General features: G+C 37.3%; 1 protein-coding gene across 5 annotated transcripts in view; it reads right to left on the bottom strand.

Moving 5' to 3' along the window:
* Nucleotides 1-25206, bottom strand: part of LOC113047109 (E3 ubiquitin-protein ligase rnf213-alpha-like) — a 114530-nt gene that overhangs the window by 15585 nt on the left and 73739 nt on the right. For all 5 annotated transcript variants that reach the window (XM_026208384.1, XM_026208385.1, XM_026208387.1 and 2 more), the window contains exons 65-67: nt 5059-5260; nt 4840-4917; nt 4459-4656 (exon numbers count right to left, since the gene is read on the bottom strand). In XM_026208384.1, the coding sequence (XP_026064169.1) occupies nt 4459-4656; nt 4840-4917; nt 5059-5260 (478 nt within the window). The remainder of the gene's footprint in view (nt 1-4458; nt 4657-4839; nt 4918-5058; nt 5261-25206) is intronic.

Below are 25206 nucleotides of genomic sequence, written 5' to 3'. Positions count from 1 at the left end.
ATATTTCTCCATTTTGGATTGCCAATTCTTCTTGATCAGTTTTTTTCAGATTGTTCCAGTTATTCCAAAATTGTGTGTTCACTGACTTCTCAATTATTGTTAGTTGGTTTTGGGTGTATTGTGCTTTTTTGGTTCTGAGTCTTTGTTTGTATTGTTTTAGTGTTGCACAGTATTTTCTGCATGGGAGCAGTTCTTTGTGGATTTTAAGCCGGGTGTAATATTTGCATTGCTTCACTGTGTTGATGTGGTTGTGGAGTTTTGATTTGTACCAGATTATTTGTCCTCCTGAGTCTCTTCCCTGTCAGACTGTCTTGAGTTTTTGTGATGGTAGGATGATTTCTCTGTAGTTGGGTGGGCAGTGGGTGACAGTGTCTGTCCTGCTCCATGTCTCCTGTAGAATTATAATATCCATATCCTTGATGCTCTTCTGGAATTCAGTGTTTGAGCTCTTTAGCCCAAAGGCTGCTGAATTCATGCTGAAGTGATGCTTTTGTGGTTGTGGGTGTCTTGGGTGGGGTTCTGTTGCAAACTGGGGTTTCTGCTGATGGGCTGGTGTAGATCTGTGGTGGTGTAGTGCTGGTGCATGGGGTTCTGATGTGGATTTTAGCATGTTGTGGGGGTCCCTGGTATTGTGCAGCCAGTGGTGGTTGTTCTCTGGGGTGAGTTTGAAGGTTTATGCTGGGTGTCTGGTTTTGTGTTCTGTAGGTTGGCAGCTGTGTTGTTTTCAGGGGTGTGAAGGTTTTTTGTCTGCCCCACGCTGTGTCTTTCAGTGTTTTTGCAACACATTGACTTTGTCCTTCTTTATGTGTACATGGTCATACAGGTCCCTGATTGTGATGAAGGGGTGATGAGCCAGGTGCACATTGGGCAGGTGAGCACATCCTTGGGAGATGTCAGCGTTGACTCTGGATGGTGTCTGGTTGGATGTCTCTGCGGGGTAGGAGGGTAGAGATGGTGATCTTTGTGTTGGGGTAGGTCTCTGTAGCCTTCTCTGCTACTCTGCAGATCAGCTGCCCAACTCTCTCCTGTTCCCTTCTGAAGTTGTTGGTGCCTGTGTGTATGATGATATGTGAGGGTGTGCCAAAGGTGGAGTCAGAAAGTATTCTGAGATCATCCCCTGTTTTTGGGCACCAGAGTTTTGTTGTTTTAAGACCTGGAAAAAGTCTTTCTCCTTGTAGGAATTTCCCATTGGAGTCCATGAGGATGGCCATGTCAGCCTTCTGTTTTCACTGGCTGTTTCTCAGCTGGGGTTGTAGCTGTCATGTTTTTCTGAGGGGCCTCTGGGTTTTTGGAGGCTGCAGGTGTTCCTGCTTCCCTTTGGCTGTTGCAGGGCTGTGATGGTTTGGTGGGTGCTGGAGATGTGCTGCTGGACTTTGGATGTATAGGGTGTTGGTGTGGGGGAGGGAGGGGGGACTTTGGGGGCATTCGCGGGTGTAGTGAGACACCTCATCTGTGTTGTTAGGGTCTCCATCTGTGTGTCCCTTTGTTGAAGCTCAACTTTGAAGCATGCAAGCTCCCTCCCCATGTAGTCTTTCATTTCTGAAAGTTCCTTCCCCATGATTGGTTGAAGTTCTTTGAGGTCTTTTTTTTTTCAAAGTTTGTGAGGGCAGCATTGTTTCCCTGTATCATTACCGTTCCATTTTGATAAAAGTTTATTGTCAGGTGTCTGTTCTCCGGGTCTTTTTCTGAGTCTTCATAAATGCACAGTTGTCTGCCTTTACAGATTCCATGTTTGGTGTGATACTGGAACAGTGTGCAGGAGGCGGTGTGCCATGCAGTTGGGTGTTCTGTGTAGAAGAGCAGGTTTGTGGTGATGGTTTCGCCCCTACTGTTTAAAGTATCTTTAAACAGTGTTTCTGGGTTTTCCTTCTGAGTTTTGAGCTTGTGTTGTTGTCTGCTCTTCTCAGACCTGATGTCTGGGGGGTAGGAAAAGGTGTGAGCTCCAGTCCCCATTGCTGGTGTTGCCATGGTAATGCCGTCTACAGGTCTTTCATATTGATTATTATGGCTCAGTTAATCCAATCAGAAGGTGTGAATGACAACGGCCCTCTTTTGTTATTTTAAATTGCTATACCGTTCTACAGCTGTAGTATGCCAGGGAACAGTTGGTCAAGTTTGTTTGCAAAGTTTATAAAAGAGTTAATAAAAACTTTCCCTTTTTAGTTAAATTTTTCTTGAATTTATCTTGACAAATTGCTTATAGACTAGGAGCTCATGTTAAGCATGACCTCTCTCTCTCTCTCTCTCTGTCTCTCTCTCTCGGAGATGTCTCTCTCTCTCTCACACGCTCTCTCTCTCTCAGGCTCTCTCTCTTTCGAGCTCTCCCTCTCTCTCTCTCTGCTCTGTTAAACTGACAGGACTTAAAAACACATGCAAATGATAAACTTTCATTCTATGATGGTTAAGCTGTGCAAATAATCTGCGAATCACATTCGTCAAGGGCTGGGGAGCAACTGGCTTGTAACAGTTAATGAATAACATCAACTATGACAGCCTACATCGCACATCCTGTGAAGTGACTATCGTGGATTCGTAAATCAAGATATCGATGCTTAAACGACACATCGTGCAGCCCTAAAGTAAGCACAGGTGTTTTTAAAATAAATTAAGCTAATACATTTATGCAAAGCAGGGGGCGTAATCAAGATGTCACAATGACCCTTTGTCCACAATTTTGGTTGGGCTACATTTGACAGTGACAGATATGTCAGGACGGTTCTGTCAAAGTTAGATCATTGGTTCTCCAGCTGTGGCTCTCTACTGGTGGTACTCAGGATACAATTAAACATAAAATAAAATAATTTAAGCAAAATCCCTATAATTTATGTTTGGCTTTATCAGAGCCATGCTAAACCTGCGGATTAAGCATTACAGTAAGTCTATAACACTATGCCCATCACAAGCCATGTCAATGTTAGTCACAATGGTGGTACTTGGAAAGCCTAATATTTTCTGAGGGGGTATTCTGTGCAAAGTTTATGAACCACTGACAAATATTTAGTCAATTTGAGAGGTGGAGCAGGACCTGGTGGCCTGCCTGCTTGTGGCCTAAACTGGAGCTATTAATCCTGAATATGCATATTTAACAGGTAAATTAGTCTACTCCAACCTCCATTTAATGAAATACATTTTCTCATATTATAGCTACTATTACCGAAAATCAGCAGTAAGCCAAATAATAAAATTATCACAAATGCGTGAAAATGTACAAATACAAACAACTATGTAAGCATATAGGTCTACCAAACTGAATCACACATGTACATTTCGGAGATGTATATTTAATGTCTGCATATACATATGCAAGCTGTATTTTTAAGAGTGCTTGTTCACCTGCAGTATGTCTCTAAGATGTTTCCTGTCAGATGTCAAATAGATATTTATTAGAATGCATGTAAAACTGCTTCTGAGACCTTTATCAGAGTACACAGCAGATGATTCCAAGATCTTCAGCAGAAGTCTTACAGATGTAATAAATATATTACATCTGATAAAATGTACTTTTATTACTGCCATTCATAATGTCGAAATATAATTCATGAATACAAAAATATATAGGCTATATTAGGGAGTGTAATGGCCTATAAGTACTTCTCTGCAGCCATCTACTAGTGGTCATTTAATTTCTTTTTTATTTTATTTTAAATAATCGTGTAATTTCCTATATTATAAAACTTTTAGTTTTATACATTGGGGAAACCTATTAAAGGTTAACAAATATCGTCACATTAAAAATAACTTTCAAATTTGTTAATACTTAAAGAATTGAAGTGCTGGTAAAAGTTGTGTGAAGCATTCAGCATCACTCGAAAAAATTAGACCATTTCTGCCACAAGTTGTCCCTGTAGTTTACTGTTAAATCCATGATCAATGGTGGAGGTGTTTTTGAAAACTGTTTTTCCTGGTTTCCACATCATTGGCATTTGTTCTGATATCAGCTTTAACAGAATTCATTGCTGAATTTGAATGCTTCTCACAAGATTTCACAGAGATGTTATTGATTCTGTGGTGAATTCGACTGCTTTCTTCAGTGTATCTCCCAGCGCTGTGTATAACGGTGTCGTGTGACTAGATCAGCGTGCGGGCTGCAGCTCGAGCAGATAAACGGTCTGTGCAGCCCGAACTATTAGAGCGGATTTGTTCAGCTTTCGGTTTGTTTATCCAGTGTAGCTCTTGTAAATTGGTCCTATGAGAACGCAAGGCTTTTCTTTGACTGAATGAGCATTGCAATGATGTCATGGGACACTTCTAATCCCAGATTATTTGGATATTTTGTAACAATTATGAAAATTTCTGATATATTGCCTCTTCTGTTCCACCTAGCAGTTTTTTAACACAAGAATGTGTGTTGAAACCTCCAAGAGAAACAAGTCTTATCATGACATTAAACCAATCTAACTACACAGGGCTTCCTTAAGACCAGTGACAATAGCATCCTTGTATGTGCACATGACCAACCTTGAAGACATGTGGGGCCATGTGGTCAGTCATCTGTAGCACCTCCTTCAAATAAGTGCTCAGCTGCATATGTGGCTCTCCCCCTGTCATAGCGAGGAAACCCAGGGCCAGTTCGACTGTGGACAGGGCCTCACATACGTCACTGTAGGACTGCAGCTCCTTCACGAGGTCATACTGTGTCAGGGGCTGTAACGACTCCTTTGGATACACAATAATATAATGGCTTGTGACGTGGATTAAATGGATGCAATTAATTTTAAAAGTTGCATTTAAAAAATATTAATTTCATTAAGAGCATTTTGAGCATTGGACCTACATCTAATAATAACATAACCAATACAATGTTTAATCATCTATAATGTAATAAATAATATAACTTACTTGTTGAACTTTGCCCTTAACATCTTTAAATATGATTTCATAATTTCTGTCCTGTCTGTTCACCAGTGTCGGAATACCCTGAAACATGAAAAGACAAAAACACAAAACAAAACAAAAATAAATGCAATTTTTTTCATTTATCTACTCTACTGGTTGTCAATCCTGAAGAACTCCTGAAAACACATCTGAATGGGCAACTCTTGTGGTGCTGTGACGTACATTAAGGGTGATGTGTGGTTTGCCCTGTAGAAAGCGGGTGAGGATCTGCTGCTGAATTTTGGGCAGATCGTACTCCGCAAGGGTTTCCTGCCCACGCTCCATCATATATTGGCAGTTGGACAGCACCAACGGCAGCACATCCCGCTCATACTCATAACGGATCACATGCAGCTCCGTCAGGTCACCTGGGCTTACCATGTAACTGGAAGGAGACAGGACAGAGAATGACGTTAAGGTGACTAAATGGGAAATTGGGTGTGGTAGGCTCAAAGCTGCTAAATTTAACTGCCAACTCAGTGATTCAGGGTTTTGGGTTATTTTTTTTTTTTGCAACATGGAATTAAATATTATAATATAATTTACTATTACACCACTAAGTAATATTGTTGGCTTTAGTTACGGCGCAGAAACCTACTTCAAAGTAAGCCTGTAGATGTTTTTTTTTTTTTTTTACTCATCCAGCATCACAAGCTGTTTTATCACCTGCAAAGTGGAAATTGCAAGTCTGATTCCAAAGTAATGTTGAAAAGTTTCAATAAAATAGTGGATTTTTAAAATTGTTTTTAAATTGATGGTCAACAGTTACTGACCATTGTGCTGTAATTTTTTTAAAAACCAATATATATATTAAAAAAAAAGATAAACAATTAGAGCATAAAAAGACAATACATACAAAAAAAGATCAGGATAACACACATAATATAAGCCTTCTCTAAAAGGAAGGTTTTAAAGGTGCAATAGATGATGTCTTCAAAAAAATTTTTCAAAAAAGTCTTTGAAACTTTATAGACCTTCGTTATGCACAAAGAGCTTGTAACGTAGAAAGGAAAAATTTAAACCGCATCATATGACCCCTTTAAATGTCTTTTCTACCTGCCTGTTAACGTATGTATCTGGATATGTCTGAGCACAGAAATGATTTGCGCAGAAATGATACATCATCAGTGCGTTCACACACGCTGTGTAGACAGAGCGAGAATGACAGACAAACATCAACAATCCGTTCTTTCTTTCTGGTAATATAATATTTTAATAGTTTTCTCACTGGTGAATGACACACAAGTAGCCCAGCGGTTCCCAATTCCAGTCCTCATGCACATATTTAGCATATCTCACTTAGTTAAACAGAGTTAGTTTACCAACTCGTTACAAGTGAGCTACATGTAGTCTATTATAGTAATGTTGTCTCTGGTATTCTGGTTTGTAAGCATAAATGTGTTTAGGGAGCGTGGTTTTGGACACCGATTGCAAGGAGGGTGGGATATTCGCTTTCAGTGCTATCAGGCAAAAATTTTGCTTTAAACAGAGAATCTGTAGCGATTATCCTAATAGATAAAAGGTAGGCTATTCCACAATTTAAGGCTGACAAATGCCTGGTCTCCCTTTCTCTCTGATTTGAACATAAACATCTGACCTAAAACATCTAGCAGATATATTAATGCTGTGTTCACACCAAATTTTACGCTCTATTCGCGTTTGGTGTGAACACAGCATAAGTCACAAGTTCAGATAAATAAGAAGGTGCCGACCTATTTAAGACCTTAAAAACAAATATGTAAACTCTATATATGTAAACTCTATTATCTTTTTTTTTTTTTTTTTTTGTTAAATATATTTATTCATTGTTAAACATTACAAAACAAAATTTTGTGGGCACCACTTGCAGGACTATCTTAGGGTCATTTTTTTACCAGGAACTTTATTTAGTTCCTGGTTCATGTGGTGGAAACACACCGAGAACTAGCCCAAAGTCCCTACAGTAGGTGGACAACCAATATGGGTATTACCCGTTAATTGCATTAGCGAAACTACCACGAGGTGGCGCAAAGGGACAGATTGCAAAATGAATGTAATTGTAAAATGAGATAAAAGGAGGAAGTAAAACAATAAAATTATGATATAACATTGTAACACCTTTAAAAAATATTAAAACATTTACAGTGAGTTAATTTCAAAACGTAGGATAATTGTAGGCTACAGTCTACTCTAAATTTAAAGAAGACCTTTACACAAATGATCATGCTATGTGTGTGTGTATATATATATATATATATATATATATATATATATATATATATATATATATATATATATATATATATATATATATACATACATACACACACACACACACACACGGATAAAAAGCTAAATGTTTTCATTTCGGTTCATTCTTGGTTTAACCCTCTGGAGTCTAAGGGTATTTTAAGGGCCTGGAGAAGTTTTGTCATGCCCTGAAATTTTGCTTTTTTCAGTTTCTTATAAATATCTAAATGGGTAAAGTCTAATCTCACTGTAATCAACACAAACTGGGCTATAATAATATGTGAAATGCATGCATGTACATGATTGTATTTTTGAGAAAAAAATGCTATGCAGGGTTAGTGAAAAACCAAAAATGTTAAATCACTTGAATAAGGCAAAAAAAAAAAAACACTTAAAGAACAATGGTTCCCTGGATTTTTGAGAATTTGAGCTTGTAGCCTAGAATTTTTCTTTCTAAATTATGTGAAAATCATCTTGTTTACTCACTTACAGAAAACAATATATTGATTTACATTTTCTAAGACACTTTTTTTTGGTAAAAGTCATATGCGGGTAGGCGTCAACTATCAGGAATATCATTGTGATTTACACCTGAGAAGACATAGGCCTGCATAATGAGCAACATAATGAGCCTTTAAGTCAGCTTGTGTCACTGAGAGGGAAGAGTTACAAGAAAGAATATGAGAACAAAATAAATGTATATAATTTTATGTTTGTAGTTTATTTAGAATATATTTAATTATCCCACAACATAATTTAATATCTACAGTTAAACAGTTTATTAGGAACAATCAAAGCTGACTTTCAAACAATTTTTTTGGCATCATTACTCCATCACACAATCCTTCAGAAATCCTTTTAACAATCTTATTTTCTACAAAAAAAAAAAAAAAAAAAAAAAAAAAATATATATATATATATATATATATTTTTATCATCAACATCATCATCATTATTATTATTATTAATAATGTTGAAAAGAGCTGAGAATATCTTTTAGTTTTTTTTAGGGGGAATAAATTGAACAGCATTGTTTGTTACATTTGTTACAGTTATCTTTATTTTTTACATTTATATTATTTACATCAAGCTTCAGTTTGAAACATTAGAATCTGAATAGAGGGTTCAGCGCGGGGGAGTGTCTCATTAGAAGATAATGAAGAGAGACGTGAAAAACGGACATCATGTTTTCATATGGATTACTTTATCACAGAATATTTGATTTCAGCAACACTTGTTTAATTTAAAAGTAGACATGTCAAGGTTTCTATAGATATCTCTCTCATGTTTCTACTTTGAGTATTCACGGAGTTACAGTTCATTTTAATGACGTGTTTGTAAATGAAGATCAGCACAGACAAAGGCTGCAGACAGCACACCTTGTTTGTTATCTTTATTTCATAAGTGCACAAAGTTTTGTTGTTATTATGTCTGTATCCAAAAAAAAGTAGACCCTTTACAGCAGGGATAGGCAACTCCGGTCCTGGAGGACCACTATCCTGCAGAGTTTAGCTCCAACCCTAATTAAACACACCTGAACAAGGCAATCAGTGTTTTCGGGATTACTAGAAAGATACAGGCCGGTGAGTTTTTATGAGGGCTGAAGCTAAACTATGCAGGATAATGGCCCTCCAGGACTGGAGTTGCCTATCCCTGCTTTACAGATTAGATTAATGTATTGCTCTTATCTGTACGATTTAAACTGAAACTTTAATTTAAGTTCTTTTCGGGGTTATCAGGAGAAAATGACTCATAACGTGTATACGCGTTAATCGACTCCAGAGGGTTAAAAAAAATCTTCAGGTTCCATATGCAGTGTAAAATGTGAATGGTGCAGGATTTAGCAATAATTATTATTAACATTTTTGAATTATGCCTTATGTGTGACCAAAAATGGAGTATTTTCTGTTTCAGCTGTTTGATCGGGCTGGTGCCTTGCACACATTGGAAACAGCTGTCGTTCACCGTGACACTCGGATTGAGCAGCGGTCCACTTTGATATATTGTTGTAACGGATATGCAGGTCATCGATTCATGGGTTGAATTCAGGCATACAAATGAAACCTTTTTGCACTAAATGCCTGGCCTGGCGCCAGCCTGGCTGGACTTAAAATATTTACGATACCCATGCGAGCCTCAAAGGAGACCTGAAACCCCCACCCAAATTCCTTAACACACACACACAAAAAGAAACCTTTCTTAAAGTTCCTTACTTTTGTAAGTCCTTATTAATATGTATTTTGAATGTTTGTGTATTGCATAAAAATGGTTAATCCTGGGTAAATGGTTAAAGTGCTGACTTATAAATTGGAAATGTTTATCCTCATTTTAACTTTCTCAAAGAGAGCCATGTTTCTGCAACCCCCACTCCTGACCAGGTCGTAAAAGCTTTATGACCCCACTGGGCAACAGGACAGGAAAGAAACATTCACTGGTACCTTTTTCTCAATGTATCCTAAACTATTACTTATTCAATGTGGTCTCAATGTATGAAGTATTGCTTTGGTGCATTAAAGATTCCCCATATAAATTGGAGAATCTGCAGTTTTATCATGTATTAATCAAATCTTTAAATGTGTGTAATTCTGCATTTGAATGTAACTTCATGTTTTGATCATTTATATACATTATTTTTGGTATCTGTGTAATCTTCATGCTTTGACAGACCCATTTATCTAAAGCAAAGTAATGAAAAATCTATTAAAGGGGGGGTGAAATGCTCGTTTTCACTCAATATCCTGTTAATCTTGAGTACCTATAAAGTAGTACTGCATCCTTCATAACTCTTTATTTTTATTATATTTATAAGAGAAAGATAGTCTGTACCGATTTTTCCCGGAAAAACACGAGCGCCTAGAGGCGTGACGTGTGGGCGGAGCTAAAGAATCACGAGCGCCAGTAGGCTTTTGAGCTGAGAGCATGTGGAAGCTGTGACACAGATCCAGAAGCTGAAATTTAACAAGAGCAGCATCAGCAAAGGCGGTATGCTATGTGGTATGTACTGAAACTGTATATATTTGCTTAGCGGTTTTGGAAAATGACTAAGTTCCACTTTATGTCGTCTTTTTTTTTTTTTTTTTTTTTTTAAGCTGTACATGTGGAAAGTGCAGTTTGATGACAACATTGCATGTTGTTTACTTGATGTGCTTACACGCTGATAGCTAAGTTAACAACACAGAGATATTTGAAGCAGTTTTACTCACCGCATGCGGTTCCAACACACAATCGTGACCCTTTTCCGTTGGGACTGCAATATCCTTAAGAAATAAACGACGTGCAATCCGAAATGCAGGGAACAAACAAAAACACTTGCACAACTCCGTTGATGCTCTGTAAAAATAAACTCCATCCACTGGTCCCTTAATGCTGTTTCTCTTTTGGTAATCTGTGCAGGGTTGTCTTGCCCTGGCAACCAAAAACACACTTCTTTTGTGACTTTTCGCGACGCTCTCGCTCTGATCAGGCTGTGCTCAGCCTCTCTCTGCTCTGCTATATGGGAGCGCGCGCTCTTCCGGCAGAAGAGCGCGCACTTAGGACCCATATAAGGAAATTCCGCTCCATCTAACGTCACACAGAGCCATACTCGAAAAAACTTTCCGAAACTTGTGACAAACCGGAAGAGGTTTTTTTGGAACAAAAATACTCCTTCAAACGTACAACTTAATTTTTGAAACTTTGTCCATGTTTAGCATGGGAATCCAACTCTTTAACAGTGTAAAAAACTCAGTATGCATGAAATAGCATTTCACCCCCCCTTTAATCTTGAATTAAGAACTTGCTAGAATATCACTGCTGAAATCTAACAAAACCCAAAGTTAGTAGGTGGGTGTTTCCACAGAGACAAAGGAACTTTTCCCCGCTTCAGATCGCAGACGTTCATTGGTTGTTCACGCAAAAAGAGGCGTGAACCATCCCAAGCCATAAGAACCGACCAAACCGCCCTCTCTTCTTTTCGTTCTTCGTTCTCGGACACGCTGCTCTCCTGTGCGACCCTCGTCGTTGTTTTGTTTTCTTTACTAAGTTTATTCAACTATTCGCCTCTCCACACAAGGAAGACGAATTCTGGAACATTGTTTGTTGAACCTTTCAAATACCGCGCGAAGACAGAACAAAGGCCACGCTCACGCTGCTCCACGCTCACGCCAAGATCCAGCGCGCGCCGGTCTCCAGCTCACGCACATTGGACACTTTGCAAGTATCACTTTTCTATGGAGATTTAAATGCTGCTTTAAAGTGTTGCTATGATTTGAGTCGTTGTTGGCTTTCAATAGTTACTGACTGTTATTTCCATACCTGAGCTCATTCTGTGATCTCATTCATTTTCTCTCTCTCTCTCTCTCTCTCCCTCCTCAATTTGGATTCCGTTATGTCTTGTAAAAAGTTTACTGTCTGTATTGTCGTACGCATATTTATCCTGTGTGATTTGTAGTTTCGATATATTATTAGTCAATTATTAAAAACCCATATATTCATGATTCTTGTCTCCACCACCCGCTCACATTAAAAAAACACTGAGATGTCTGATCTAGCTACAAGCTTTTAATTTAGAAACTAAATTTATCATAATGATAGGATAATGTTTTCGTGGCCAGAGAATATTTTTCCTTGAATTATAAGAAGTGACAACTTTATTGAAAATTGATAGGTCAATCTTACAGCCGTTTGCTGGACAAAGCACTGTTTGATTTGCAGTAATTTACAGTAGGAGGTATCACAATAATTGATATGAAGAATGGAATATTGACATATTAATGAGTAAGTTATAGTGCCCTGTAATGATTTATTGATGAATGCAATTGAGCTATTTTTCATAATCAATAAAATATTAGTGTAACTGTCATATGAGATACATATTAATCATATTCCTGATTAATTATTCAAATTCCCTATATATCATTTAGAGTTAATTATTCTATACAACTCATTGTTGCTACATTGTTAATTATGATTTTTTTCCATCAATACTGAAACACGCGTTAACTATAAAGCCGATTTTACCTCATGAATAATAGTTAAGCTTCAATTTGGCAACATCATGAATATGGAAACGATTGGATTTCTCCCAAAAATCCAAATTGGATTTCTCCTTTTTGTTTGTTTATAGCTAAGCCTATATTATTATATACTGCAAATACATTTATCCATAAGAATTATATATTTTTAATTCTTGTTTTGTTCCGATATATTTGTTAAATTTAAAGGATTTGTTGTAAAGTGAAGGGAACTAAAAATATCCTGTTGGTATATTATAACATTATTAGGCCAGCCATTATTATTTCTAAATGTAATAAAATGCAACTGATACATGAATTAGATAATATCAAAAATAAATAAAAAAATGCAGCAAATGAAAATAGGTGATTAATCCTTTAAAATGCAACCTATACACGACTCATATATTTTTTCTTCTCACAAACTTAATTTCTTTTTTAGCGTGTTTAAAAAAATAAATGAAGAAAACATGCAGCAAATGAAAATATGTGATTAATCCGTTAAAATTGTATTACTGTGTGTTAAGAGTTATTATAATTATTATATACTTCATAGCAGATCCTGCATGGGCCAAATCTAGGCTATCCAGGTTTTTTTTTTTTTTGCATCTGAAAATGACTTTGATCATCACATTCACTTCACGTGCTCTGGCGCAGATCCGCCTCTCGTGTTGCTCAGCTGTGGACGATTTAAAAATGTTTGATATAAAGGTTGCTGTCCCATTTTATACAGGAAATGTTAATAAAAACAAAATATCTAATTATATTGTTAGTTCTAATTATATTGTTAACACAAGTTTGTTTAGGCTATTTAAAACATGCAATGTGATATTTTATCCTTTTTAACTACTAAACTCCTTGAGATTTAAAATTTTGTTTAATAGTATTTAAATTCAAGTTTAAAAAAAGGTTTTAATTGCTTAAATTATTTCTATGAATTAGTAAAATGTTGTTTATTCTTGTAGAAAATAAATGTTTATTCTTTAAGAAAATAAGGAAAAAAATAAGGGACGATCCAAATATTTGTTTTGCTTCACTTATTTATGTAGGCTACAATTATTCAAAAATAAATAAATAAATGCCATTAAAAAATACCATCGACCTGAGTAAATTTGACCATTTAGAATTGTGACTTTAAAGGTTAGTGATTTAGGAGGTGAAAATACTGTGAAATTACAAATGGCATGAGATTTTAGAGCATAACAACTGAAGATTTATAAAACGTTAGCCAATAAAGCATTTTTTTAACAATGGAACTTGAAGTTGTTAACTAAAATATCATTTCAACCATACAGCATGTGAATAAATAAAATGCATACTTTTCATAACATTTCATTATTCATAAAATGCATAACGTTTCTGGTGTTTGGATTTGTACTTCAATATAATGAGCTCCAAGTTTAAGAATAGCCCTAGACTAGGTTTTCTCTCTCTCTCTCTCTCTCCATCACAGAGCGTGTGGGTGAGCGTTTTTCGCTGATAGTGAGTTTCTTTTCCTTTTTTTCTAAGCTACTTTTACTTCTGTCTGCCAGAGTTTAACTTAGGTTTGCGTGAGCTGTTCAGGAAGCACGGTCTTCCAGCGCGCGTTGGTTGACAATGGCGTCTTCAGAGCATGTGAGTTATGAGCGGCTTTCTCGCTGGCATGGAACCTCTCGAATGAATAGTGCTGGGGTGATCTTTTTGGATTCTATTCAGAATACGTTTACTCCAGTAATTCCTTTAGTCAAACCGGCAAAAAAAATTATTTTGTCCAATGTCCCCCCGTTTATAAAAGATAACTTGTTGATAACGGAAATGTCTAGACATGGAAAAATTGTTTCACAAATGAGGAAAGTTCCGCTAGGCTGTAAATCCCCTTTACTTAAACATGTAGTCTCTTTTAGACGACAAATCTTTATGGTTCTTAAAAGTGAAGTTGAGGATCTAAGTGTGGCGTTCAAATTCAAAATTGATGGCTTTGACTATGTTGTGTACGCAAGTTCTGAGACTTTGAAATGCTTTAAGTGTGGATCAGAGAGCCACATTCGTAGTTTGTGTCGGGTACAGACCGCCGATGATGAAGAGGTTGTAGATGCGGTTGTCACTAGTTCGGCTGAATCTGATCAGGCTGAAGGTGAAGGTCTGCTGCACCAGAGGCAGGAGCGAGTACTGCTGGGGAGGGAGAACCCGAGGTGATAGAGGAGGAAATGGTGATAGATGCTGTCAAAGCAGCTAAACAGGTGACTGGAGAAGATATTTTTACAGATTATGTGGGCGATGACGCACTGTTTAAGACACCTCCTGTTAAGAGAAAAAATAAATAAAGCAAAGATGAGGAATGAAAAGTCAAAACAATGGTCTGAAACACAGGTTGATGAATGTGATGATGTTGAAAGTAGACCTGTTGAAGATAGTGAAACTCAGGAAATTAAGAGTAGAAGGAATACATGTAGTGACTATTCTTTTTTTATAAAGTCAAATCTTTTTACAAAGATCAAAACATTTGAAAAATGTGCAGGTTACAGACTCTTTTCCCGATCGTAAAATGTTTGTTGATTCTGTTGTGATGTTGATGAGGAGTGAGGGTGAAGAAAAGTTCACCGTTCAAGGAATATATAGATTAAGGAAAATTATTGCTAAAGTAAGATCAGAACTTCAGGCAGAGGATGGGTTTGAAACAATGTAGTTCTCTCTGTCTTTACATGCTGAAAGTTGCCTTGTGTGTAATCCTTCTCTCATTCTTCTCTATGAGTGTGTTGAGAATAGGCTCTCTTAATATTAATGGTGGACGAGATGCTTATAAAAGGGAATTGTTATTTGAATTATTAAGACAAAAGAAAATTGATGTGATGTTTATTCAGGAGACGCACAGCGATGTGTTAAATGAAATTGATTGGAGGAGAGAATGGGAAGGGGTGGTGGTGTGCTCTCACATGAGCTCTTCTAGAGGAGGGGTAGCTGTGCTTTTTGCTACACATTTCACTCCTGTTTCTTTTGAAGTGAAGCAAGAAATTGCTGGTAGACTATTTTTTGTACGTGCACAGTTTGAAAAATTTAATGTGGTGTTTATTAATGTATATGCTCCTAATAATGGTAATGAGAGAATTTGTTTTATTAATGATCTTAATGAAATTTTGCAGAGTTGTAATTCAGATGAATATGTGTTTTTAGGTGGGGATTTTAATTGTACTGAGAATTGTGTATTAGGTTGAAATCACGCTGAACCCCAAGCAGCTTCCAGTCGTACTATACGCACCTTGATTGAAACCCATAAACTGTGTGATATATGGAGACATTTAAACAGAAATGATAAACAATATACATGGTTGCATACTCTGGAGAATTTTATTTTTTTGGCCAGATTAGATAGATTTTACTGTTTTAAACATCATTTCAATATTGTCAAAAGCTGTGTAATTAGTCCTTCTGGGTTTTCTGATCATGCTATTGTTATTTGTAAAGTGTTTATATCAAATATAAGGTCAAAGAGTGCCTACTGGCATTTTAATGTATCTTTGTTGAGTAATGCAAAGTTTAAAGAGGTTTTTTGCTTTTTTTGGAAGGAATTTAAATTAAAGAAAAAGTGTTTTACAAATTTAAAACAATGGTGTGATGTTGGAAAAGTTTAAACCAAGTTATTATGTCAACAGCATACTTTCAATGTCTCTAAAAATATCACACAAAAAATGAAAGAACTTGAAGAGGAAATTGTAGAGGTGCAAACAATATTGGAGTCCACTGGAGAACAAAATGTTGATGTTCTTAAGTCCAAAAGGATGGTTCTTGCAAACTTGCTAGGCCTGAAAGCAAAAAGTGCATTGGTTATGTCCGCTACCAAAATTTAACACAAATGGATGCCCCATCCAAATTCTTTTTTAATTTGGAAAGAAAGAACGACCAGAGAAGATACATTCACTCCTTGCGATTGGAGAACGGGCAAGAGCTTACAGTGCTGTCTGAAATAAGACAAAGGGTTGTAAGGTTCTATAAGGATCTGTATGGGAGTGAATATAAAGATGATGAAGAAATGTCTTCCAGTTTTTATCAAGGTTTACCGAAGCTTCCAAAAAGGTCAAAGGAGGCACTAGAGAAGCCTTTGTGTGCACAAGAGCTATGGAAAGCACTGCAGATTATGGAGAGTGGAAAAGCTCCAGGAATTGATGGGCTCCCGATTTAGTTTTATAAAGCCTTTTGGGAGGTGTTGGGTGAGGATTTTTTGGATGTTCTCAATCAGAGCATAGCTGAAGGTCTCTTACCAGTGAGCTGTAGGAGAGCTGTGATCACTCTCCTACCCAAGAAAGATGACCTTCAGGAAATTAAGAACTGGAGAACAGTGAGCTTGTTGTGCTCCGATTTGAATTTTTTTTTCTAAAACTCTGGCAAAAAGATTAAGAGAAGTGATGGGGGACATTATACATCCTGACCAGACGCATTGTGTGCCTGGTAGGTCTATTTCTGATTAACATATTTCTTGATTTAATGGAGGTTGCTGGCCTTTTGGGCATTAATTTAGGACTCATCTCCATTGATCAAGAAAAAGCTTTCGATAGGGTTGAGCACCAGTATCTTTGGAACACCCTTGATGTTTTTGGTTTTGGCCTAGGTTTTATTGGAGTAATCAAAGTGTTTCGAGTACAATTCATGCCAACAGCCCATAATATAACTGCATATTCAGCAAGAATTCATGTTAAATATATTTAGCTATATAGCTTGATCAGGTTATAATGACTGCAATAGTCGAGCGGGATGTTACAGGTTATAGGAGTTTGTTGGTTTCTTTTACTGATTATTTTCGGGCTAAAGCATAATTTAAACAGATAAAGCACATTCACATGCAATTGCTTAAGCAATAATGCATTCAAACAAATGTGCTACTACATTATCAATAGGCTATCTGATTTTGAAATCTTGGAGAAATTCATCGATCTGTTTAGATAAAATAACTGACAAAAATGTACTGTTATCTTCATCCCAAACAAAATTTGCACAGCAGAAAGCAGCAATTAAAGATTTAATGCTTACAATGTTATTAGTTTGGCATGTGATAGGGAATAAAGTTCACACACAATAGCCTAAGCCACTTTGAAACTCTCCTGTTATTTTTTTTTTTCATTATTATTATTATTTTATATAGGCTACATTATGAACATAACATTTAAAACGTACTGAAATACTTTAGCCACGGAGTGAAGGCGGGGCGTGTTTCTGGTATCTGTGTGCGTGGAGGGGAAGTTGTTGCTGTTTCCCTCACAGACTCTACTGCCGAGTGAGAGAGATGTTTCCACCCAACGAAATGAAGACGACCGTGGCAGCACAAGCACAGCACATCCGCCAAAAGCAACCTGCAGCAATGCTCGTTGCTCGGCTCGCCAATCCTTACTTTTGTAGGTCGCATGGCAGTAAATAATACGATGACATGACCATGCAGTCAATACAGATTTTTAATAAAAACTTTAAAAACAAGCAGGGCTGTAACATAACCCATTAAAAAACGCACGCCAGGTCTACACCGGACACGAGTGGCATGATCCAACAAAAGACAACAGAACCCAGTGATGGATACACTTGACACAATCCCCATCAGTGAACTGATGCTCGTTCTGTTTAACCTAAACCAGCGACATAACGAGATGGAAATATAGATTAAAAAATATTTTTACACTTGATCTGTTCTCCGTCTATGACACTGACTCACTGCGGAGCTGGCAGTTTTAATCTGAACAGCTCTTAAAGGCTTAGTTCCCCCAGATAGCAAAATTATGTAATTAATAACTCACCCTCATGTTGTTTCAAACCCGTAAGACCTCCAAATATCTTTGGAACACAGTTTAAGATATTTTAGATTTAGTCCGAGAGCTCTCAGTCCCTCCATTGAAGTTGTGTGTACGGTATACTGTCCATGGCCAGAAATGTAAGAAAAACATAATCAAAGTAGTCCATATGACATCAAAGGGTCAGTTAGAATTTTTTGAAGCATCGAATATACTATTTGGTCCAAAAATAGCAAAAGCGCCGACTTTATTCAGCATTGTCTTCTCTTCCGTGTCTGTCGTGTGAGAACCAAATCAGTCTGGATATCCGGTTCACGAACAAATCATTCAGTTCACCAAATTGAACTGAATCGTCTTAAACGATGGCAAAAAAACAAACAAACAAAAAAATAATCCGTCCGCTTGGCTTTTGGAACCGAAATTTGGCACCAAAAGATAAAAGAAAATTTGATACTCAATAGTATCGAAGATTTTCGTTCGGTACCATAAAGGCATCGAAGTTCGGTACCCAGCCCTACTCAAAACTCATCGACTCTTCCATAAGATCTTTCGTTGAACTTAGTTCAAGAAAACCCTCTCAGAGAAACTCCGTTGCATAGCAACCCGCAATCCAGGAAGTCTTGCGAACAAAGCGCCACCCGGCAAAGCCAACCAACCACTCACCATCGATTGCTGTCCCTCCGAAACGCATAATTGACCGACTGCCAGCAAATCAGCACCAGAGAATCCCTCTCCAGCAACTTCGTTAGAGAAGGAAATGCATCCAAAACCTCATGAATGTTTGTGTGTTTTCGTTAGTTTAGTTTGTGTGTATTAGAGTAGTTCAATAAAGCCTTGTTTGATTTTACATATCAGTGTCTTGTGCTGTGTGCTTACATGTTACTGCCTTAAACTGTAGATTCTGTTACCTTGCTCATAATCAGTCATAATTTCATGATATTATTACCGTAGGGCACGGGATAATATTTTGTCCAGAATTGATAAAATACCCTAACCTCAACTTATTGGTGGACGAATAGTTGATAAAGTGTTAAATATTAATTCTGAATAATTTGCATACTAATTTGGTTCTTATTCACTGTAATTCAATCCCCTTTGAGTTATATTGATCTTAATTCCCTTTTTAATCTTACACCTGTTCAATTTCCCATTAATGAAATGATCCAATCAACCAATTACATGGCAGTTGCTTCAATGCATTTAGGGGTGTCAGAATGGGAAAAAAGGTGATTTAAGAAATTTTGAGCGTGGCATGGTTGTTTGTGCCAGACGGGTCGGTCTGAGTATTTCACAATCTGCTCAGTTACTGGGATTTTCAAGCACAACCATTTCTAGGGTTTACAAAGAATGGTGTGAAGAGGGAAAAACATCCAGTATGCGGCAGCCCTGTGGGCGAAAATTCCTTGTTGATGCTAGAGGTCAGAGGAGAATGGGCCGACTGATTCAAGCTGATAGAAGAGCAACTTTGACTGAAATAACCACTCATTACAACCGAGGTATGCAGCAAAGCATTTGTGATGCCACAACACGCACAACCTTGAGGCGGATGGACTACAACAGCAGAGGACCCCGCCGGGTACCACTCATCTCCACTACAAATAGGAAAAAGAGGCTACAATTTGCACGAGCTCACCAAAATTGGACCGTTGAAGACTGGACAAATGCCTGGTCTGATGAGTCTCAATTTCTGTTGAGACATTCAGATGGTAGAGTCAGAATTTGGCGTAAACATAATAAGAACATGGATCCATCATGCCTTGTTACCACTGTGCAGGTTGGTGGTGGTGGTGTAATGGTGTGGGGGATGTTTTCTTTGCACACTTTAGGCCCCTTAGTGCCAATTGGGCATCGTTTAAATACCACGGACAACCTGAGCATTGTTTCTGACCATGTCCATTAGGGCTGAAACGATTCCTCGAGTAACTTGATTAACTCGATTACAAAAATTGATCGAGACAAATTCCTCTGCCTCGAAGCCTCTTTTAATTTATTTTAAATCTCATGTCAGGTTCTTTCGCAATGATTTTTTTAATGTGACAACGCGTTTAAGTCACCCCCAAAGCGGAAGGAGACACAAGCGCTGAGTCTGAAATCACATACTGCAAGGAGTCAGCAGTGTTTTGATTTAAGGGAGTGGGTAAACGTAAAGAGAATGTAGTGGCATGTGTCCATTGCAAGATAGAGCTGGCATACCACAACTAGGGCCTTATGATTTCCGCAATGCAGAAAACGCGGAGGGAATCGCAGAATCCAGTCATAAAAACTGAATTTACAGTTTAACGCTGAATGGCCCCAGTTTATTATTGTTTCACTTTCAACTTCTTGGGCATTTTTATAAAATTTTTTGAAAATGTACATCTAAAATGCTTACTTGTGCAGCGATGTAAAAGGCTATAAATAGCATATTTTTACAACAGTAAACAAACAAATTCCACCCCTCATCGCTAAAGGAAGTTATTACAAACACTCGATCGGGGTTTAAAGTGAGTTTTGAGTAAAAGTGTACTAATAATTTCATAAATTGTCTGATGTAGCCTGATGCTAAAGTTAGCTCTAATGCTACTAATAGCAGGTGCATTTCTAATTCATAATGCATTTCTGTCACAATGATTCACGTAAGGTTGTAAGAAAATGTTTTGTTGTATTTTTATAGTAATACTTTTGATAAATAAGGGATAAATGCATTCTGAGCTTAGTGGATTGTAAAGCTTAAAAATACCACAACAAAGGCTGATGAAGGTGGAATAAAAGCAAAAGAATAATGATGAAAGAATAATGCGGATAATGTGATAATACCTGACGGAGGTGTGAAAGACTAGTTTGGTGAGAACAATATAATCATGAATGCATGAGTTTGCAGAGACAAAAGCACAGATAAAGCACACAGGAGTGTTTACATGTGAGATCTTACAGAGTGCCATAAATCAATCAGATTAGCCTTCATATTCAATATTTCATAAAATTCACAGTTTTACAGATTAGTTTATGAAATTTTCATATGAAGCTTTGGTAGACTTGTGGCTTTAGCTACACTGTGTTTCTAAACTCATATCCTACATCAACAATTTTTTAAATACATTTAAAAAATATGTTTTTAATATTCTTATTTTTGCTTTTATGTTTGAGCTTATATATCTCTATTATCATAACAGTCTGTATGATTCTGTTGATTATGTATCTAGTCAGAAAGAATCATGAACAGAAACATTTTAATTTTGGGTATGTCATTTCTGTCTCCATGCCAAAAATGGGGGGTGACTGGTAAGGGGTTAATAGTAAATACTTCATGAATTTCTTCACTGATAAAATAGATAACATTAGAAATACAATAGCGAATGTAGATTCTACAGCGTTTAACACTTCAGTTTCATCCATCGCACCCAAAAAAAAACTGCAGTGCTTTACAAATATAGGACAGGAAGAGCTAAATAAACTTATCACTGTATCTAAATCAACAACATGTTTATTAGATCCTGTACACACTAAATTGCTGAAAGAGTTGTTACCTGTAGCCGAAGAACCACTTCTCAATATCATTAACTGGTCGTTATCTTTAGGTCACGTCCCAAAACCATACAAGCTGGCGGTTATTAAGAAAACAAAACTACATCCTAGTGAACTGGCAAATTATAGGCCTATTTCAAATCTACCATTTATGTAAAAAAATTTTGAAAAAGTTGTGTCTGCTCAATTGAGCACCTTCCTGCACAAAAATGATCTGTATGAAGAATTTCAGTCAGGTTTCAGGCACCACCATAGCACAGAAACTGCACTTGTTAAAATTACAAATGACCTGCTTTTTGCGTCAGATCAAGGCTGCATCTCTCATTGCTAGTTTTACTTGATCTTAGTGCTGCGTTCGACACTATAGATCATGACATACTCATAGATCGATTACAAAACTATACAGGTACTAGACAGGTTCTAAGATGGTTTAGATCCTACCTGTCCGATTGCTACCATTTTGTTTATTTAAATGGGGAGTCATCTCATTTATCACCAGTAAAATATGGAGTGCCACAAGGATCCGTCCTAGGTTCCCTTCTATTTTCAATATACATGTTGCCCCTTGGTAATATTATTAGAAAATACGGAATTAGCTTACACTTTTATACTGATGATACTCAGCTATATATCTCAACGAGACATACTTTTTTCATTCAACTTCTAAATTATCTAAGCTAACAGAGTATGTTAAAAATGTAAAAGTTTGGATAACCAATAATTTTCTACAATTAAATTCAGATAAGACATAGATATTAATTATTGGACCAAAAAACACTACACAGAATCTTGTAAATTACAATCTGCAACTAGACGGATGTACTGTTAATTCCTCTACAGTCAAAAATCTGGGTGTTATATTAGACAGCAACTTGTCTTTTGAAAATCATATTTCCCATGTTACAAAAACTGCATTCTTCCATCTTAGAGAAACATTGCCAAGATATGAAACATGTTATCTGTTTCTGATGCATAAAAGCTAGTTCATGCATTCATGACCTCTAGATTGGACTATTGTAATGCACTTCTAGGTGGTTGTCCTGCTTCTTCAATATACAAGCTACAGGTAGTCCAAAATGCAGCAGCTAGAGTCCTTACCAAGTCAAGAAAATATTATCATATTACCCCAATTTTACAGTCTCTGCACTGGCTACCTATTAAGTTCCATATCAGTTACAAATGATCATTACTTACCTATAAGGCCCTAAATGGTTTAGCTGCGTACCTAACTAGCCTTCTACCACTTTACAATCTATCACGCTCCCTAAGGTCACAAAACGCCGGACTTTTGGTAATTTCTAGGATAGCAAAGTCCACTAAAGGAGGTAGAACCTTTTCACATTTGGCTCCCAAACTTTGGAATAGCCTTCCTGATAATGTTCGGGGTTCAGACACACTCTCTCTGTTTAAATCTAGATTAAAAATGCATCTCTTTCGCCAAGAATTAGAATAATGTATATCTAAAATTGTAAATGTATTTGCATCTGATCAAATGCACATTCTCATTCTTTAGCTTGGGTTAAACTAATTAATTTTATTTTGTTAGATCAGCAGCTATGCTAATGATGTCTCTATTTGTTTCTATGTTTTGCCACGGGATGTAACTAGGATTTACACAAGCTCCAGTCTGGATCCAGAACACCTGAGAAGAGATGATGCTGACCCTCAGAGGACCTCAAATGATGCTAACCCTGAATCAACAAACAGAACTAACAAATATTGCTACAAGTGTGACTGCATCTTATAATAATTATTAATAATATTAATAATGTTCATCGTCTGGCTGACTATGTCTTGTATTAATTTTCTAAAAATTCTGTCATACGTGCACAAACTGACAGTCATCATAAGCTACTACTTAATATTGTAGAAACATAATTTTCTGTAAAGTTGCTTTGCAATGATTTGTATTGTAAAAAGTGCTATACAAATAAACTTAAATTGAATTGAATCTTCAGTTGAGGCAGAGTTAATGGACATGAAAGAGTTAAACTCCTCAGTAAAATAGGATATAAAATTACGATCAGCCAAAATTAATTGGTGAATTCTCCAACTATTAGAGTGTTTATTTTTTAGTATTTTGTTTCCCAAATGAGTATATTTAGCAAAAACTGCTGCATGGTCGATTATAGATATATTACCTATATGGCAAGACATTATATGCTGCAACATATTTTTTGGAGAAAATAAATAATCTATCATAGTATAGAAGCTATGAACCCTACAGAAAAAAGTATACTCCTGTTCTAGCAGGTCATCCAAATATCTACATATTCAAATTTTCACGGAGAGCCTTAGAAGTTTTAGCCTGAGTTGATAATAATGATTTACCTGTTGGGAATTTATCTATAATGGGGCATAAATGAAAATTAAAATCTCCCCAAATAAACAGGTGTCTTAACTCCCCTAATTTGGCAAATGCTGTAGTCAGAAAATCGCCTGGGTGGCCAAAGGGCCAATAAATGTTAATAAAAGCAATTCCCTTTCAAGGGAACTTTGAACTGTGTGTCCTCTCGGGGTTGCTATGAGGAACACCTCGTTGTGACCCGTTGCTGAAGCATACAATGCAAAAAACTTCGATCAAGTGACTTGCGACAACCCCTGAGGTCACTACTGTGCCTTCAGCACCTTTTCCTTTTTGGCGCCTTAACTCTGGAATAACCTACCTAACATTGTTCAGGAGGCAGACACACTCTTGCAGTTTAAATCTAGATTAAAGACCCATCTCTTTAACCTGGCTTACACATAACATACTAATATGCTTCTAATATCCAAATCCGTTAAAGGATTTTTAAGCTGCATTAATTAGGTAAACCAGAACCGGGAACACTTCCCAGAACACCCAATGTACTTGCTACATCATTAGAAGAATGGCATCTAAAATAATATTAATCTGTTTCTCTCTTATTCCGAGGTCACCGTAGCCACCAGATCCAGTCTGTATCCAGATCAGAGGGTCACTACAATAACCCGGATCCAGTACGTAACTAAGACCAGATGGTGTATCGGCACCTAGAAAGGACCTCTACAGCCCCGAAAGACAGCGGAGACCAGGACAACTAGAGCCCCAGATACAGATCCCCAAAGACCTTGTTGTTCAGTTGCTTTGACGCAATGTATTTTGTTTAAAGCGCTATATAAATAAAGGTGACTTGACTCTTCTTCATCTTCACTGACCGTTTTGTTTGAAGCTTACAGTGTTTAGGAGTGCATATTTCTCGCCAGAGGTTTTGCTATGATACCGGCAGTTCACACGGCTCGCATGCTATGTGTTTGCTAAAGAGCAAGTGCGTTCAGCTCTCGAGATTTGCTCTGCTGTGCTCATTGTGAGGCAATTGCGGGACTACTATGGGAGATGTATTTCACCATTTACCCTAGTTTGTAGAACGCGTATGCATGAGTGCGTTTGCCTCTTGTGGGAATAGCAATGAATTTGCGGCAGCAGTTTAGTTAATAAATCAGAGCGCGTAACCCTTACCGTACCGGATTTCAGAAAGTGCGCAGAGTCTTGCGTGCTACTTGCCACCATATGGATTCAGAAAATATACAGAGCTTAGCATGTGTACTTAAAGCTTCCTAAGGATTGCAGAGTTACCGAACAGACTGGAAGAGGCAAGCTCAAATACAACCCTCTGAGGCGAGGGGAGCACTGCCTAAAACAACCTTTTTTCAAGAAGATTCTCATAAATGCCACCTGCACTTCCCACTTGATGTGTCAGCAAGAAGGGATATCCAGGTGACCAGGAAGCCCATCAGGCGGACCTGGCCAGACATCCAGGAAATTGTTGCAGTGCCGTGCCAGGGGCCTGGTGATTAAGAAGGCTCCCGCAGAAGCCTATGACCTGGCCGCATGATCC

This window comes from Carassius auratus, chromosome 28 (assembly GCF_003368295.1).
Source record: "Carassius auratus strain Wakin chromosome 28, ASM336829v1, whole genome shotgun sequence".
NCBI classification, from domain to species: domain Eukaryota; kingdom Metazoa; phylum Chordata; class Actinopteri; order Cypriniformes; family Cyprinidae; genus Carassius; species Carassius auratus.
This window is presented reverse-complemented; position numbering and strand designations above follow the sequence as displayed.